The sequence below is a fragment of the Mauremys mutica genome, chromosome 1, assembly GCF_020497125.1.
Source record: "Mauremys mutica isolate MM-2020 ecotype Southern chromosome 1, ASM2049712v1, whole genome shotgun sequence".
NCBI classification, from domain to species: domain Eukaryota; kingdom Metazoa; phylum Chordata; order Testudines; family Geoemydidae; genus Mauremys; species Mauremys mutica.
The window spans coordinates 283,961,721-283,980,913 of NC_059072.1; the positions used below are offsets into that span (position 1 = coordinate 283,961,721).

The 19,193-nt window shown below is 44.1% G+C and overlaps 1 protein-coding gene across 5 annotated transcripts in view; it reads left to right on the forward strand.

The window, feature by feature from the left end:
* Positions 1–19,193, forward strand: part of MYCBP2 (MYC binding protein 2) — a 415,400-nt gene that overhangs the window by 155,303 nt on the left and 240,904 nt on the right. For all 5 annotated transcript variants that reach the window (XM_045011267.1, XM_045011270.1, XM_045011275.1 and 2 more), the window contains 3 exons: positions 9,064–9,189; positions 9,281–9,408; positions 14,336–14,427. In XM_045011267.1, the coding sequence (XP_044867202.1) occupies positions 9,064–9,189; positions 9,281–9,408; positions 14,336–14,427 (346 nt within the window). The remainder of the gene's footprint in view (positions 1–9,063; positions 9,190–9,280; positions 9,409–14,335; positions 14,428–19,193) is intronic.

Sequence of the window (19,193 nt, forward strand, 5' to 3'; positions counted from 1 at the left end):
ATTCTTCCAATTTGCAAGCAATTCCTTTGGTTTCTGATAGGTCAGGATCACTGCTAGTATTGAGTGCTCCCATTCTTCCTCTTTTCTGCCCCAAGGATGTTTTCGAACGTGTTAGCAGTGGTCACAGAATTATACCCAGGGATTGGAGATAAGCTATTTCCTTATCTTGATGATACAAGGGCCAATCTTACAACAAGGTTTGCCATTCTTATTGCAAAGAGTGGTCTCTGTTCAACAAGCTAGGGTTGCAGCTCAGCATTGAGAAATTTACTTGGACTGCAGTACAACAAATAAGGGCCTCCTTAGACACACTATCAGCCAGGCCTTACCTTTCTGCAGTCAGATTCCTGGTGTTAATAGGTCTAATCTCAAAGCTTCAAACCAACCCACACACATCACAAAAAAATTGTCTGCAATTGCTCGGATACATGGCAGCATGTACCTTTTTGATGCTTTTGTGGTAGGCTACACTTTGATGTGTCAGAATTGTTTCCACAACTCAATTTGTCGAAAGTCCCAGTCAGGATCCATGCAGGAGTTCCTTTTGTTCAAACTCCTCCTTCCATCACCATAATGACAGATGCATCACTGATAGATTGTGAAGCACATCTGGGGCCAGTACCACTCAGGACAAATGTTCAACCCAAGAGGCACTCTTGCACATCAACCTCCACAAGTTGAGGCAGTCAGGAATGCCTCTGTCTGTTTCCTAACTTTAATCAGAAACAAGTCCATAAGGATCTTGACAGACAACATAGCCTGCATTTTCTATATCAATTGATAGGGAGGGGTCAGATTGCCTTCTCTTTGTGCTGAAGCAGTAAAACTCTGGAACTGTGCTTAGGCAACTGCATCCTAAACTCTGCTGCTTCTTCGAGTAGTGTCCCTATAGATACTCCACTATAGTTGTGTTTGTGTCCCTGTGCTGCAGATCAGAGAACTTCGGTAGCACTGTCCATTAGGCCCGCACATGCACTGTCTCGCCTTGTGCCCCGCCATAAGACTAGTCAGCGCGCGGGGATTTTATTTTATTTTATTTCCATCCTTTTTGGGGGCCATTCTTTCCCCAATGGCCTGTGCTCGGTTCTCCGAGTGTCAAGAAGTGCCTCTCTTGCAACAAGGGTATCCCCATCACAGACACCATGCATTTATAGTGCATTCGTTGTCTTGGAGAAGGACACATTCCTCAAAAGTGCACTTTCTGTCAGTAGCTCAGGCCTCTGTCTCCCAAGGACAGAGAACTGAGAAAGAGGATTATATCCATGAAAGCAGATCTCAGACCTTCTCTGGACCTGTACCAAGAGTTTCCACACAAACATGAGTCTTCCCCACATCCTGCAACATCCAAGGGCCCTGGAGTAAAAAAAAAAATCTGCCGCCGGCCTCTCTCAAGTCAAAAAGGAGGATGGGAAGTCCCCACAGCGAACTGCAAGCAAGCCGAAAATAATTCCCAACATGCTTGGTAGCCTTGGTACCATCAGCACCGAGACAGGCCAAGTATCCATGGCAGGCACTGTTGATGTGCCCACAGACCCAGTGGGTATGGGCACAAAGTCAACAGCACCCAAAGAGAAGGACAGGACCAAATACTCGAAGGCACCACTGGTACATGATGTCCCATTGGTACTGACGCCTCATCCTGTACCTGAATGGCTGATGTGAACAAGATCTCTGTCCCCCTCAACACTACTGTGGCACTGAGCCAGTTGGCACCGCCGAATTCCGACACCTCAGGGACCTCCGTGTAATTGACATGCTGAATCTCTTCTCCTCAGCACTGGGACTTCTGCACCAAGTCTTTGCCTGGCACAGTAGTCTCCCCTACTGCCTTTTAATGCTCTCCCTCTCTCCAGTGCAGACTCAGAGGAGGGGATATCTCTGGACTCCCTCCAAACCCTCTATGGGGCCTGATACCAACAGGGCCACTGGGCATATCTTCAGATGGTCCACCACTGCCATCCTCTTATGACCCATCCATAGACACCACCACCCAAGTGTCCATACTGGGACCCCTGGGCTGCGTACCACCCCCACGCCTCTTGGGCTTCTAGTCCCTTCTGTGAGCCCCTGAGACACACTTTCTTAGCCATGATGTCCAGGACTTTGGAGCTAGTCAAGGATATGCACCACCAGCTCCTGGACATCCTTCACTCATCTTCCTCTTCAAAAGTGTCCCTCCCTATCAGTGAGGCCCTTCTCAACCCTGCGAGAACCATATGTCAGACTCCAGCGTCAGTTGCACAGACTTGCAAGCGGAAAGACAAAAAATACTATGTCCTTGCGAGAGAAGCAGAGTTCCTCTTCTCCCACCCTTCATCCAATTCTGTCGTAGTGGATGCTGTCAATTCTCATGGCTGTCAACAGCACAGGAGGTCCACTCCCTACTACAGGGTTTAGAAGCATTTGGACTTATTTGGGAGAAGATGTACTTCTTGGTCATGCTTCAGTTTCAGATCACCAGCTACCAAGCGGTTATGGCAAAATATGATTACGAGAATTACTAGAAACTGAACAGTTTTACTGAGCAGCTGGCCAAGTTGCATTGTGAACAATTTCTCTGCAAAGAGCTCAGTGCCCTCAAAGGGAAGATCTTCAACGTTTGCCTGCACCTCCTTCGAGAAGCCCAACAGGTGGCATTCGAAGGCATGTCGCATCACTACCGCCGTTGATATGTATCTGGCTGCAGTATCGGCCTTGTCAAGGGAAGACCATAGCATTGTCTTTGCTGCTAGCTGCCGTTCTTGTATGATGGCCTTAAATTGAACCAATTGATTAATCTTCAAACCTTCTAACTCAAGCCTCACCGAGACAACAGAGAAGCTATTTTACATACTCTAAATGTCAGAAGGGTCCTGGCCTTCTACCTGGACAGGATGAATGCTTTCTGGAAGTCCCCCAGACTTTTCCTCTCCATTTTGGGCTGGGCAATATCAGCCAAAAGGCTTTCCAAACTATATTAGACAATGTTACCAAGTTTGCAATAAGACCCCTCCAGATACTGTTCATGCAGGCTCCAAAAGGTCAATTTCCTCATCCATTGCCTTCTTCAAGAATGTCCCTATCTCAGAGATCTGTAGAGCGACGGCGTGAATCCACACCTTCACAGAACATTGTGATCACTGGAAACTCTCTGCTTCCCTTGCCATCTTTGACTCCACAGTGCTGTCATCTGTACTTGAATTGACTTCGAAGTCCCTGCCCTCCAGAGGGGATACTGCTTGGAAGTCACCTACAGTGGAGCACCTATAGGGACACTACTTGAAGAAGTTACTCACCTTGTGCAGTAACGATGGTTCTTCAAGATGTGTATCATTCTGTCTGCTCCACAACCCACCCTCCTCCCCTCTATTTTGGAGTTCTTGGCAATGACTCTGTGGTAGAGAAGGAAGTGAGTGGAGTTAGCCCATACACAGTAACTACCCTAGTGGTGGGGCTCAAGGAGAGACAGTGAATGTGTAGGCCTAACGGACACGGCTACTGAAGTTCTTCAATCAGTGCAGGGATGCAAACACACCCGCAGTGGAGCACCCATAGGGGGACACATTGCAAAGAACCATTGTTACTGCATAAGGTGAGTAACTTCTACGTATTTCCCAGGTACGAAATACCTACGTCTATTACCTCAGCAGACACCTCCCAGGACTCTCCCAGGACTGAATGGGAGTGGGACTCTTGAATGCTCAATCAAATTGGGGAGTTCTGAAAATAGACTTTGCCATTGTTATAAGAAATGCAAATATTTTTGTTGCAGGGCAGGAGAGGGAGACAATCATTAGGAGACACCTTTTTTGTTCCATGCCTTCTATATGCATTTCCTCCACCACCCCTTATTCTGAGGGTGATGAACAAAATCAGGTATGACAAGGTTAAATTCATATTAATAGTTCACACATGGCCCAGGCAGATCTGGTATCCTTACCTAATTCACCCAGCTGTTTGTCACTCAGTCACTTTTCCATCCATTCCTCATCTCCTTTCTCAGGATGGTGGTTGAATGTTCCACCCCAACTCAAGGATTTTTCATCTTAGAGCTTGGCTCCTCGATGGATTACAGGCCTAGAGACTTCCTGTTTTGAGGTGGTACAACAGGTATTAATGAACAGTAGAAAGGAGTCCACAAGATTCACTTACCTTCATGACTGGGAAAGATACAGCATTAGGTGCGATCAGAGATGTTCTCCACCTGCTCGCTAGTCCTCTTTACTGTTTTGAACTACTTTCTAGAGTTAAAGACAGGATTATTTGAGTTCCATCAGGGTATGCCTGATAGCCATAACAGCTTTTTGTTCCTCGATTGAGGGATTCAGTTTTTTGCTCATCCCACAAATGAGGTTTCTCAGAAGATTGGGTAATTTCCCCCCTCAAGGTTAAGGAACCCACTGCCAATTTGGGATTTAAATCAAGTATTTAAATGCCTTATGAATCCTCCCTTTGAGCAAATTGTTCCCTCTTCCCTCATTAATTTATCTATGAACGCTGCCTTTTTGTGTCTGTTACCTCTGCTCAAAGGGTTGAAGAAATAAGAGATCTAACGGTGGACCCCCATTTCCAGTATTTTTCAAGGACACAGTTTCTTTGTCCATGTCTAAAACTTTAATCCGAGTTGTCTGAGTTTCATATTAACCCAGTCATCCATCTTCTGATATTTTCCCCAAAACCTCTTCAGTCCATTTCCCACCTTGTATGGTAGGAAGGCATTAGCCTTTTATCTGGACAGAACAAGGTAATTTAGAAGCTCACCCAGACTGTGTGTATCCATTGTGGATAGGTCTAAAGGTTCAGCAGTTTCTACCCAAAGATTCTCCAAGGGGATTCCAGATTGTATTATATAGTGCTACAAATCTGCTGACATTCAGCCTCCTCTTAGGATGTTGGCCCATTCCAAGAGGTCTTTCTCTACCTCTGTGGTGCTGCTCAAACATGTTTTGGTTCTGGACATTTGTAAGGCTGTAACTTGGATGTCAGTACATACCTTTTCTAGAAATTGTGCGATAGTCTAGTCTTCAAGATCAGATGCTGCCTTTGAAATGCAGCCTTGTTGTTAGTCTTGGACGTGACTCCAAAGCCCCCTCCTCCTGCTGTGAATGCTCCATGGTAGTCACCTGAAGTGAAGCACCTACGGGGACACTATTCAAATAAGGAGCGATTACTCACCCTGTGCAGTAACTGGGATTCTTTGTGATGTGTCTCTCAATGAATGCTCTATTACAGTCCTTCCTTCCCCTCTGCTTCACAGTTTCCTTTGGGGACTTCGCGGTGGAGAAGGAACTGAGGGCAGTTTGACCGCACAGGCCTGTGTAGTGTCGGTGCATGGCACAAGGAAATGTAGAGTGCATGTGCAGGTCAACTGAGGACTGCTACCAAAAATTTTTGATCAAAGGTACATGGGGTATAAGCACATCTGAAGTTGGGCACCCCTGGGCGCACGCATCTCGAACTGCATTTACTGCACAGGGCGAGTAACTTTCCCTTCAGTTATAGCCTTCAGGCTGTTGGAAAGCACTCTTATTTATCTTTTATGCCTTAGTACTATTATGAAGACAGAATTATGGATAGAAGAACTCAATTTAAGAAACTGTTACTTAGGCCTGGGCTACACTAGCGGGGGGGTACAAACGAACATACACAACTTCAGCTACTATTCGCGTAGCTGAAGTCAAAGTATCTTAGCTAGACTTATCTGGCCGTCCTCATGGCGGCAAGTCGACTGCCGCGGCACCCCCGTCGACTGTGCTTATTCCTCCTGCCGATGTGGAGTACGGGCGTCAATTAGCGGATCGATTTATCACGTCCAGACGAGACACGATAAATCGATCCCCGATACATCGAACACTACCCGCCAATCCGGTGGGTAATATAGATGTACCATTAGTCTGGTGGCTTTCCAAGCTTTTGAGTTTGATTCCTTTTTTTCCAAACACATTTGTGACCCTTTTGCCAAACATACTTATTAATGGTAATCAAATCAAATGGGTTTGTCCCCCTTTTCAGTCTTACTGCTGATGCTATCAGGGTTTAGGCTGTGGGTGAACTACTTAAATGGTTAGATTAGCAAGTGCAAAATGGTCTTGGAAATGTTTTTTTGAACAATCTACAAAATACAGAATAAATGTTTGTCGCAACCTCCCGAATTCTCCCCTCCCCCAAATTGCTCTTCAGAAGTACCTTTAAGACCCCAGGGTAAAAGTTACCCTCTGTAAGATGGTATAGCAGATTCCAGAGGAAGAATGAGATCCATTTTACACACACACACACACACACACACACACACACACACACACACACACACACACACACACACTATGTGTTACATACACCAGTTGAATGAGATAGGGCATGCTGACTGACAGCTGTCTGATATGGAGGGTCTTAGAATGAAAGTTCACAGGTAAAACAGAATTTCCCCTTGATAGAAGGCTCTGTAATCTGGCGAACAAAAGATATAACAGTGTCCAGCTAGACAAATTCAAACTGTAAATAAAGTGAGGATAACCATTTTTAACCATGACGATAACCATTTGAACAACTTAACAATGGATCTTTTTGTTCTCTATCACTTGAAACTTTCAAATAAAGATCAGATGTCTGTCTAAAAATGTTCTTCACCTCAACCACAAGATATGAGCATGATGCTGGAATTACTGGGTGAAATTCTGTGGTTTGTGTTATGCAGGTCAGACTGTATGATGGGGTGGCCAAACTGCAGCTCATGAGCCACATACAGATCTTTTACAGTTAAAGTGCAGCTCCCGGGGCTCACTGTCCCCACCCCTTTCTCTGTGTAACAGACTTGCGGGGAGGGGAGCTCGTGGCTTCTGCCCTCTGGTGGCGCTCAGGGCATACTGTCCCTCCTTAATCTCCTCTTTTCCAAACTAACCATACCTGGTTCCTTCAGCCTTTGCTCATATGGCTTGCATTCCATCCCTTTGATCATCTTTGTTGCTCACCTCTAGATCTTTTCCAATTTCTCTACATCTTTTCTACACAGCTGTGACCAAAATTGGACACAATACTCCAGCTCAGGCCTAATCAGCACCGAGTAGAGCTGTACTATCACCTCCTGTGAGTTGCATGCCATGCCTCTGTTAATGCAACCCAAAATTACATTTGCTTTTTTTTGCAACAGCATCGCATTGTTGACTCATGCCGAGGTTGTGATCCATCACATCTCCCAGATCCTTCTCAGCAGTGCAGCTGCCAAGCCAATTACCTGCAGGGACTTGAGGCTACAGGCTTATAAGTCCTCTGAGACCCTGAAGCCAAGATATCTGCTCTCAGAACAGAATCTTGTGCATACCCAGGGCATCCCTATTTTTTGCTGAGGTCCTTGCCTTCTGTGCCTATGAGGCACTTGCTGGTATCAGAGTTGGCTGCAGGATCTGGGTTTACTTTCATTGCCTGCTACCAGAGGCACTGTCTCATGTCAGCACCCTTCAGCAGCACCATACCCAAGAGAAGCCCCCATAACCTGATGCTGGCACCAATGGCAACGTTGACGGCACCAGCTCCTGCCTTGGTATCAGGACCACCCAGAAAAGGTACACACTCTGCTTCTATACCAGTGCCAACCCTGCTTCTTAGCGCTGACTTCTACCTCCACAAAATTTCTTATATATATAAAGCACATACCCCCTTTTCAACACGAAGCATCCCAATTTGGGAGCCACTGCTGCCAAATGAATCTGTGCAGGAAGAGTTGGCACTGCTGTCAGAGGATCGCTGTCTTCTTCCAGTATCCAGGACACTGTGTCTTCATGTCTTGGTACTTCTGGCACGTATCCTGGTATCCTTCTCTTGCAGTCGCAACCCATTTTTCAGCCCTCTGGCCAGATTCTCCCTGTTTATGGAAGTAGTAGGGAACAGCCTTGGTGCATTCTAAGGCAGGCTCATGGGTCCCCAATGCCATATGCTGTGTCTCAGTACATTTCAGCCCATTTTTCACTCTCTCCCAGATGCCTGCCTCCTGGAAGGAGATGCTTCAAGATCATATACAGTGCTTACATGGCCTTTCATACAAGAGTCAATGTAGGCCCTTATTGAAGCAGCTAAGCTAAAACCCTGGGCATCATCTGATTCACACTCTAGAAGAGATGTCTCTACTTCTGTGGCACTGGTGAAGGCACCACAACTGTTGGCACTAGTACTGACTGTTCTGATACCTATAGATTATACCAGTTCAGCTTGCTATCCCTTTCAGGAACCTGACACGTCCACAGAGGAAGACTAGGATATGGGATATTTTGGAAGAGGATGTCCCTTAGGACACTGACAAATCTGCTGATGGATATAATGTAGATATCACCTCACATTGATGAAAACATAGGATTTACTGTCATGTCATCATTGTTTTCAGACAGTTTGCCATCTTCACATGAAGAGCATAAATCTGGAAAAAATGTACTTTTACAATGGAGTCAACAGATCTCTTATTGACAACTTACCCAGAGACAAGATTCCAGCCATGGAGCTGTTGACCCTGTAATATTTCACTTTAGCACATCAGCATGTTCCTACAGAACTTAATTTTGCCAGAAAAATTCTGACCAACTCTATTTCTAAGCAAAGACTCTCTAATCTCAGTTTTCTACATGTAGTTTCTCCATCCTGATCTTACTGTTGAGTCTTGGCCCATTTGATAAGAATATGTAGAGACTGATAGTCAGGTGAGAAACTTCTGCTTTAGCTCTTCATTTCACTTATGTATATAAAGCATACCTGACACCAAAGGAGGAATGTGTATGTAAGGCTGTTGTTGAGAGGTTGTATGCCATTGTCCACATAACAGGTTTAGTCAAATATTTCTTAGTCTGTTGAGAGCAAATTGTTAGTAAAAAGATTTGTCTTCTGTGGTAAGGCTATATATTTCACCACAGTGACTTCTTCAAGCGTAATTGGAGGCAAAGTACTATTCTTCTGCTACAGTATGTTTATGTAGGTGAGGGGAAAGATGATGGTGCTACTGATACCTTTTTTTCTTTAGGAGCATTCAGCTTTTCATCATAGTTCCACCAATTGTGGTATCCAGTTACAGAAATTGAATATTTCTTTTTTATTTTCTTTCAGGTTGTCTTGATACATTGGCTGCTATGCAGGACTTAAAAATGGGTGTAGCAAACACAGAGGAGGAGACTCAAGCAGTAATGAAAGTTTATTCCAAGGAAGATTATAGTGTGGTTAACAGATTTGAAAGTATGTACTCAGTATAATCTTGCTGCACAAACAGACTTTCATTACACAAATCTAGTTCTATATAGATCTATAATTTATTTGTTCCTTGTAGGTCATGGAGGAGGTTGGGGTTATTCAGCCCATTCAGTGGAAGCTATCCGCTTCTATGCTGATACTGACATTTTACTTGGTGGTCTTGGCCTTTTTGGAGGTAGGGGTGAATACACTGCTAAAATAAAGGTAAGAGATGATCTCTTTCAAAACATACTGTTTTAAGATTATGGGTTTAGAAATGTAATTTAGAATTGATAAGGTTTTTTAATGATTATACTAATGGGGTGGAAGGAACCATGCTGTACAATTGTAAAAGCTATCCATCAAAAAATAAACAAAAAACCCACAGAAGAATATGAATCAGGCTCCCCATTGAGGCAATACTGACATCACCTCAGAGATCAGCACCACCAATAGAGGAGATCTTCTACTCTGGTCACTCTCCTAATTGCACCACATCAACCCCCCCGCCCCTATCCAAACAGCAATCTTCACTTCCCCACTCACTAAGATCAGGAGATGATTCCAGACTAGAACACTCATTTCAGAGCCCCATCTTATCCATCACGTGTATGGCAGTGGCCCAACCTGGTCAAAGTGAACCATGCAACTTCCCAGTTGGGCCATAATGGGCTTTCTGGGGCCCACCCTCCAGAAGTGGGTCTCCTTCCTGATCATCATGAAAATGTAGGCGGTTTTATTCTCCTGTGGCCTCAGTTTCAAGACCTCCTTCAGAAACTTTTTGGCTTAGTGATGCAGAGCAGATGGATGAAGAAGAGTCAGATTCCCAGCCTCCAGGCCAGTAACCTTCAACTTCTCCCAAAGATCATTATCCTTCCTAATGATATATTTTTTTCTGCCCCTTTACCAGCCCTGGATGATTTCAGTGTCTTTCAGGAGTTGCTTTCTCAAAAATTGCGTATGCTATTCAGATTGAGACCTCAATGATCAAGGAGACAGCCCCTAAAGTATTTGGTATCCTCTGTTCTTGGTGGAAGCGAAGCTTAAAAATGAAGGCATTTTAGAGCCAGCTAAAGCTCACCGGAGGACTCCTGCTACCTTTTCCCCAACTAGCAACCAAGTGGGAAAGAGATATTAAGCGTTACAGAAAGGCTTTACAGTTCTGCACACAGCCAGTCCTTAGATCTTTGGCGGTCTGTGCAGTTCGGGAGAAAGCTAGACAGTTTGGCTCATCAGAGCTACTTCCAGAGCTAAAGACCCCCCCCCACTCCCCAAAGTTGGATGTATTTGGGAGGAAAGCTTGTTTCTCCACTTTACTCCACCTAGGCACAGCAAATTGATGTGTTATACAGAGTGAATTACTAAGTGTAGTACATAAAATATAATTTTTTGACACAGGATCTTTGACACGTATCTCCCTTCATGAACAAGCTTCCTCCAGAGTGGAATTAAAGACTATAATCTCTGAAGGGTGGCAAGTGATAAAGACCTCTATATGAGCAGCTATGGATGGTTCTGATACTCCAGATGGGTCCGTGGCCATAGTTGGTAGAGTGAGGAAGGCTTCTGGTATCCCGGAAGAGGTACACATACCATAGAAGATTTACCTTTTGAGGGAACTGACTTGTTTAGTAACCTCGCTTTTGAGGTATTAGAAATATTAGAAGATTCTAGGGCTACTTTTGGATCACCAGGCTTTTTTACGCTGACCTCAAGATGGATGCCCTCCAGGTACCAACCTCAGACCAGACTGAGAGCACCTTCCCACTCTCAGCAAGAGCATGTTTTGGAGGTGATGGTTCTCTGAGGAAGAAACCCAGAGTCATGAAGAAAATCACCTTCTGCCACAGTCACCATCCACCCCACAACATCCTTGGGACAGCGGGTTTGACCTGAAGGTCAAGAGTCACACCTGAGCCCACAGAGGAGTACTAGAAGTCCTCTTAGGTGGGTACGTGATGCAGTTCCAGACCCTACCTCAACCCCATCCTCTTCAGGAACTCTTCCCACAAGAGTCAGCTGAAAGAAGTGGCCTCCTTGCTTTGTCCAAGAGCCATTGAGGAGGTAACTATGGAATTCAGGTACTCTTATTTCCTTATTGTGAAGAAGAAAGAGGGTCTTCATCGTATCTTCAACCTAATAAGACTGAACAAATACATATTCTATCTCAGATTCAGGATGGCAGTGCTACATTTCATCATCCCTTCTCTACTGGCACAGTACTGGTTCATAGCTTTGAACCTCCAAGAAGCATATTTCCACATTTCAATCTATCTGACCCATAGGAAGTATCTGTGATTCACAGTAGGGCCCGATTATTATCAATACAATGTACAGCCACTTGATCTAGCCACATTACAGAGAGTATTAAATGCCTAGCTGCAGTAGCTGATATCTAAGAAAACAAAGCATTTGTGTCTATTATATCTAGATGATTGGCTGATCAGAAGTAGCAAGATATCACCGCAGTCTTGAATACCATCCTCAATCTGTTCAAAGAGCTGGGTCTGATAAACTACAACAAATTGTCACTCCAACCATCACAGACAGTAGAATTCATAGGAGCTTTAATCACCTCCAGATTGGCAAATACACATCTTCCGTAAGAGAAATTCCATTCTGTCCAATCAACCCCAGTACAAACCTGTCTCAAACTTTTAGCCAATGTGTCGATTTTCACTTATGTGACATTACTATTCAGACATCACTTACATCTGTTTTGGAACTGTCTGAGCTTTGTGTATCAACTTAAAAAACATCAAGTGCATGCACATGTTGTAGTCCCAGCTTATATCTTTTTATCACTAAACTGGTGGATGTATGCCCAGAATGTTCTCTACACATCCATCTATAAAGACACCTGTCACAGTTGCTCCAGGAACAAGTTGGGGAGTCACCCTACACCACTCTACAAATTTATGAAATATGATCCAAAAAGGATGAGACTCCATATAAACGTCCTGGAACTTAAGGCAATTAGTTTGGCCTGCAAGTCATTCCTCTAGCTTTAAAGTATTCTGTCACACAGATCCTTATATACAACACATCTGCAATGTATTATGTAAACAGGCAGAGGGCTGCCCATTTATCACTAAGAGGCAACCAGAAAATGATCAGGGTGTCACTTTAATGGAATAACCACAATTGGTGGTCTTCCAGGGAACAACAAGTTAGCAGTCTTTTTCATCGGTCAATGTGTCACCAATCATAAATGATCTCTGAAGAGCTACGTCTTCACTGATGTTTCAGCAGTGGAGAATATTACCACAGAATTATTTGCCATCAGAGAGAATGCAAAGTTTTGCCTGTGGCTCTGTGGGTGCCTGAGCCTAAGATCCATTCAATATGAATTTCTCATACCACACTCTTGAGGTCTTATATACGTTTCTGTTGATGCCCTTGGCACCCTGGGTTATAGGGAAAATCAGACAGGATGCACATACGTTGATCCTGATAGCTTCTCACTGACAGACAATTCTGGCTAACAGATTTTCTCCAGATGTCAGCTCTCTGTCCTTGTATCACTTCAGGACTGTCCAAACAACATCACAGAGCTGGGGACAGATTGGGTCTGGATGTACAATCACTGCACGCAATAGCCTGGATGTTGGCTGGCTAAGGGCTACTAAAGAGCCTGTTCATTACAGGGATAAGAAATCCTCTTAGTTCTCCTCAAAGTGAAAAAGGATTTGCTATCTGGACAACCCAGGATGACCATGACCCTTTGAAGGCCCCTTTCCCCAAGATCCTTGACTACCTTCTGCAACTTAAACTCTCTGGCCTCTCCATTAGTTCAATCAAAGTTCACCTTGCAGCAGTCTCAGTATGCCACATTCTGGTTCAGTCATGCTCTGTATTCTCCCACCTTTCTGTTTCTAGATTTTTAGAAGGGTTGAATCACACTTACCCCATCAGTTAGGGAGCTCCCTCCCTCTTGGGATCTCAACATTTTCCTTGCAGGTCTCAGGCAACTGAATTTGAACCCTCTCTCTGAATGTTCTCTTAACCACTTTACTCTCCAAATGGCCTTTTTGGTGGGTATCACAACAGCCAGATATGTCAATGAACACCAGGCTTTCATGGCTAATTGTATTGTTTCATCAAAAAGGTGGAGTTGAGACCTCGTTCTAAGTTTATTCCCAAAGTTGTTTCACATTTCAATTGAAACCAAGCAATTAGTCTAAAGATTTCTTTCCAAAATCCCATTTTTGTCCAGGAGAGAGAAAAGGCCATACTGTAGATGTTTCTAGGCCCTTGTTATATTCACTATTTACATGGCCTCCCATCTTTTTATTAGTCTAAGTAGCTCTGCTAAAGAATTAATTACCCAATGTATATGAATCAGTCACATGGATGGCATATCCCTTCCACCAAACATTAAGGTTTCTTCAGTGAGAGCTCAGGCTGCCTCTTCTGCATGTTTCAGAAATATCCCCATGCCTGAGATGTGCAAAGCAGCTGCTTTGGGGTAATTTTCCCCATTAAATACTATGCTTTTGATTTGACAGCAAGATTAGAAGCCAGGTTTGGAAAGGCAGTATTATAGTCATTAGTTATTAGCAGATAAGACTCCTCAATTCCACTTTCTAGATGAGAAACTGGTTGCCAGTCACCTAGAATGGGATCCACATAGATGCATACTCCAAGAACTACAGTTACTGTAACATAAATACCTGTTTTTTTTTTTATATTTACTAATAGTAGTACACTGTTCAATAGTGTTCCTATAGAGTAGGGGTCGGCAACCTCTGGCACGCAGCTTGCCAGGGTAAGCACCCTGGCGGGCTGGGCCAGTTTGTTTACCTGCCGATGCGGCAGGTTCAGCTGACTGCGGCTCCCACTGGCCACAGTTCGCTGTCTCAGGCCAATGGGGGCGGTAGGAAGTCGCGGCCAGCACATCCCTCGCCTCTTCCCACCGCCCCCATTGGCCTGGGATGGTGAACCATGGCCAGTGGGAGCCATGGTTGGCCGAACCTGCCGACGTGGCAGGTAAACAAACTGGCCCGGCCAGCCAGGGTACTTACCCTGGCGAGCCGCGTGCCAGAGGTTGCTGACCCCTGCTATAGAGAAAGGCAAGAAAGAATGACAAGCAAATGAGAATGGTAGAATGAAATTTGTAAAGATGGAGAAATATTTTACTTTATTTTTGCAGTTGTTTGAATTGGGTCCAGATGGGGGAGATCATGAGACTGATGGGGACCTTCTTGCTGAAACTGATGTCTTGGCATATGATTGTGCTGCTAGGTAAATCATTTTATTTACTTTCTCTAAAGAGGCTTACTGTCTTGTTAGTTTTGTTTTGGTATGCATTTTAAACATATTTTGAAGGTATGCTAAGTAATCTGTGTTGTTAGACTCTCTAACATGTAGTGCTGCATTTATTATCTTCAACAAAAAGAAAGGTAACAGTGAAAATAGCAACCAAAAAAACCAGAAACAAACCCCAGTTCAGATATTGTAGGGAGACTGAGATATCAAATGGAAAAGTGAAAGCCTTCCCCCTCCCAGACGAACACATTTACTTTTATTTTTTTGGTGTGAATGTAGACATTACTTTTTGTATCTATTGATTAAAGGATAAAAAATATGTTTTAGAGAGCTGTAGTAGAAGGGCACTTTTATTTACACACACACACACACACACACACCCAAATGTAGAATGTATTGATACATTTCTCTGAACTGATGACATTGAATTGTGCTTTGATCAATTTTGGGAGTGGTGAAAAAGGAAGCATTCTTCACTGAAATATCAAGACAGCTGGAATTGGGAGACTTTTTAGCGGGGGGAGGAGGGATGAATTTACACACATTTTAAGGAACTAGGAATGACATATTTCTGTAACAATACTCAACTCAACTCACCCTCCAAAAGTACATCTGTACCTTTAAGTCTGGATTCTGGAGTGCCCAGTTACCTAGTGATATGTTCAGCCTCCCTTTGAACAGAAATTGTACTTAGATACTGAAAAGGGATGTAACCAGGAGGGCATATAATTGTAAATAGAAAGTGCTCTACAAAAAAACTGCTTTGACTGCCTTACTTATTGTCCGTGTGAATGAAAAACAACTTTTCTTAAAGTTCAGTTGCAGCTGCTTTGGCCTTTCATGTACTTTCTGAATATAGGCAAGATTCTTTCTTATAACTTGTCCTTGGGTTATTGAAATACTGAATGGATTTAAAACAATCCACTTCCCATTTTTTAAAAACAAAACAGTCACTGGGTAGGAATAGCATCAAATCAAGATAATGAGGTTGTCTAAAAGATAATTAATCTTAGATTATGTTCTTCAAATAAGAGGGGAGCTACTAATTCCTAAATACTTGCCAAATGTAGGGACTGTCCTACTATGAACAATCATTTATCCTGCCAATATTTTTCAGTTAACCCTCCTGCCCATTGTGAACTTTTTTTTCCATAAATGTAATTTGAAAAGGTTCCTAGGCTTTTCTCTGGGGTCTGTTGAAGCTATTCAAAAGTACACCCAGTTTTCTGTTTCATTTGATATTGACTCAGTAGGATTTGCTTTCTTCATGGGGAATCGTGTCTAAATATCTGGCTACCTTTCTCACAGTTTAATGTAGTTACCTAGACCTTGAATGTCATTCCAAGTCAGTTGGAGTAGCTAGCTTTCTAACCAATGTCTGTTAATGAGATTTGCTAAACTTCCACATGGTCTTTGCACACTTTTACCAAGATATTGTTACTTTGATTCATCTTTCAGACAAGAAACCAAATTTGGCTCAACAGAGTTACAGAATCTTTTTCTGTGTTAGAGTTGCTCAAACCTGTCCTGCCTCCTAAAATTTTATTTCTGGGTGTGTCTCTCTTGCTCTCTCAGCATTTTTCAGAGGTATCTTATTTCGCCATATATTTGGAAGTATCCAAATCATACAGTTTAAGTAATATTCATCCTGTTTGTTTCTTACTATCTTTTGCAAACTGTTGAATTTTCATTTTAATAATATCTTAGTTTTTTTAGATTTGTGACAGGGCATGCATTATGAGTAGTATTTTAAGAGTAGGTTTATAAATTCCTATTTCTAAATATTCTTTAGAGAAGCACATCCCTCGCCCATGCTGGTTCCCGCCACCCCCATTGGCCTGGGACGGCGAACCACGGCCAGTGGGAGCCATGGTCGCCCGAACCTGCCGACGCGGCAATAAACAAACCAGCTCGGCCCACCAGGGTGCTTACCCTGGTGAGCCGCGTGCCAGAGGTTGCCGACCCCTGATGTAGAATAATAATAAAAAAGGAAACCCTTACGGCCCTACTTTCCAAGCAAAATTTCTATCACACTTAACATAAGCACCAATTCACACAATAATGTTTCCCCTACTAGTCTGAGTCCTAGGTCCCCAGTTTCCTGTCACATGCACTTGATGATTAATGAACCCCTAATGAATTAAGCAGCACCGCTCCAAGCACAAGCTTGGGAGTTGAGGCTATTGCTGCTAAGCCCAAGGACTCCTCATTTAATGGCTTCCCTGGAGAGTAGGCTGCACTCTCATGATCATGAGGACAGATCACTGTACAAGTCTCGTCATAAAAGATGACATCCCTTCCTGATCGCATCCAGGTTGGGCGAGCCTTTGCTCATGGATCGTAAGAGCTTGGTACCTCTGAAAACCCTCAGGCATCGATATCCACTGGCTTTAAGGATATGTCTACATAGCAAAGAAAAACCTGTGGCTGGCCCATGCCAGCTGACTCAGGCTTGGACTGTGGGGCTGTTTCATTGCTATGTAAACTGCTGGAGCCCAGGTTCTGGGACCCTCCCGCTTCATAGGAATAAAACAGCCCGAGCCTCACCAGCCCGAATTAGCTGGCAAGAACCAGCTGCAGATATCTAGTTGCTGTGTGAACATACCCATATCAGTCCAGGACCTGACTTCTGTGCAGTACCAGGCACTTCCTTTGAAGAATCACCCAACTGTGAACTCTTGAGACACATTGGAATCATTGGTCCCATTCATGCCCCAAACACCGAGACATCTGGACATTTATGCTTCACCGGAGGATATCTTCCTTCCTTACTCTCAGTCCCCTCTCTTCTTGGCCCATCCTCCCTAGGGCCATTTCCACACCAGATGATGAAACTATTTGGTGACACAGAAGATATCTCTTCTCCAGCCCTTGGGCAGATGTCTGCCCTTTGGTACTGACTGCCCCTCCAATAGGGAGAGAGCAATTTTCAGACTGACAAATCATATGTTCCAGCTAGTCGCAGTCCTGGCACAGTTAAGGAGATCCAGACTCCCTCCTTGCAATTATGCTTTCCACAGGGTCCCCCTGAGCCAATTAACCCCTTCTTTAGCCTACTGGCACCCATGGGACCTGTATGGCAGATGCCCTGGATCCATCTTTGAGTCATGCCCCAGCTCACCTGCTTGGCATTTGTCAGAGTATGAGGTGGAGGATGTTGATCCATATCCACAGGTACTGACTGGAATCTCATCCTTGTTTCTGGATGAAGCAGTTATTCTATCCTCACTGTCTCCACCATTGCTCCATAGACAGTACTAGGAGCTGCTGTGGAGGATAGCCAGTGAACTTCAGATCCCCTGGGAGGAGGTCCAGGACCTCTAACTCTAACTTTGCAGCCTATGTGCTCCCTGTTACTGAGGCTATCCTGGAGCCAGCCATAGTGGTCTGGCATACCCTAGTTTCTTTGTACACCCACACCCAAAGGTGCTGAGAGAAAATATTTTGTCCTTGATAAGTGAGCCAAATTTCTTTTCTCCCATCCAGTTCCCAACTCCTTGTTTGAAGCCAAACCAGTGAGAAAAAATATCCTTATAAGCTATTACTTATGCAGCGGACACAGCATCTAGAAGCATAGCCACTGGCGTAGTTATGAAGCGTAAGTCTTGGCTTCACTCTTCCGGGTTCCCCGCGGAGGTCCAGAACACCATACAGTGACCTACCTTTTGCGGAGTCAGATTTGTTTAACAAGAAGATGGATGAGGCCCTACACTCTACTCCCTGGGAATTTGTACTCCGACCCTGAAAAGAAAAAACCACAGGCAGGTGTATGAACCAGGCTGCCTCCTCCACAAACATTCTGTCATCAGTGTCCAATTGAGACTCCTCATAAATGACAGAAATTAGAGACCTCACTTTTCAGTTCCCTCTGCTGCCACAATGTTTGCCCATTCCCAGCCACCTGCCCAGGACACTCTTTGATGCGTATGTTGAGAACTGCCAGCCCTTACTGATGACACCCACTTCTTCCCTGCTTATCTTTGGGGGCCATCTCACTTTTTCCCCCCACAATTGAAACTCTGTCACCACAGACAGTTGGGTTTTAGAAATTACCTATCAAGGTTACTCCATTGAATTTCTCTCCTGTCCTTCCCTACAAACTTTCTTCCTGGCCCCTCTTCAGGGATGACTCTCATGAAGAGATTCTTCAACAAGAGGCAGACTCTCTCTTCCAATGAAGGGCAATAGAGTGAATGCCACCTCAGTATCATGTGGAGAGACTTTTATTCCCCTCATTTCTTAATCCTCCCAAAAAGACACAGGATAGAGACCCATTTGAGATCTTCATAAATGCAGCATCTTTATTCAAAAGTTGAAATTTAGGATGGTCACACCAATATCAGTAATCCCACAGGAGGGAATATGGTTTGTGGCTCGCAATCTGAAGGACACTTGTTTTCATGTAGATAGACATCTATCCCATAGAAAGTTCCTTTGGTTCATGATAGGTCAGAAACACTTCCAGTTCATAGCCCTTCTTTTTGGATTGGCAAAAGCACCCAGAATATTTGCTAAAGTTTTCTCTGTGGTGGCAGCCCAGATGAGACGTCAGAGTTGCACAGTTTTCTTCTAATTGGACAATTGGGTCCTAGTAGGACAGATCAGTGACTTTGTTCCCACTCCATCTTCTAGCAGCCTTGGGTGTCTGTGTGAATAAATAAGTCTGTTTTAACCTCTAGAGCCACACTGGATTCCCTTTCAGCAAGAGCTTTCCTCCCCACAGAAATATTTCTGTTTTAATG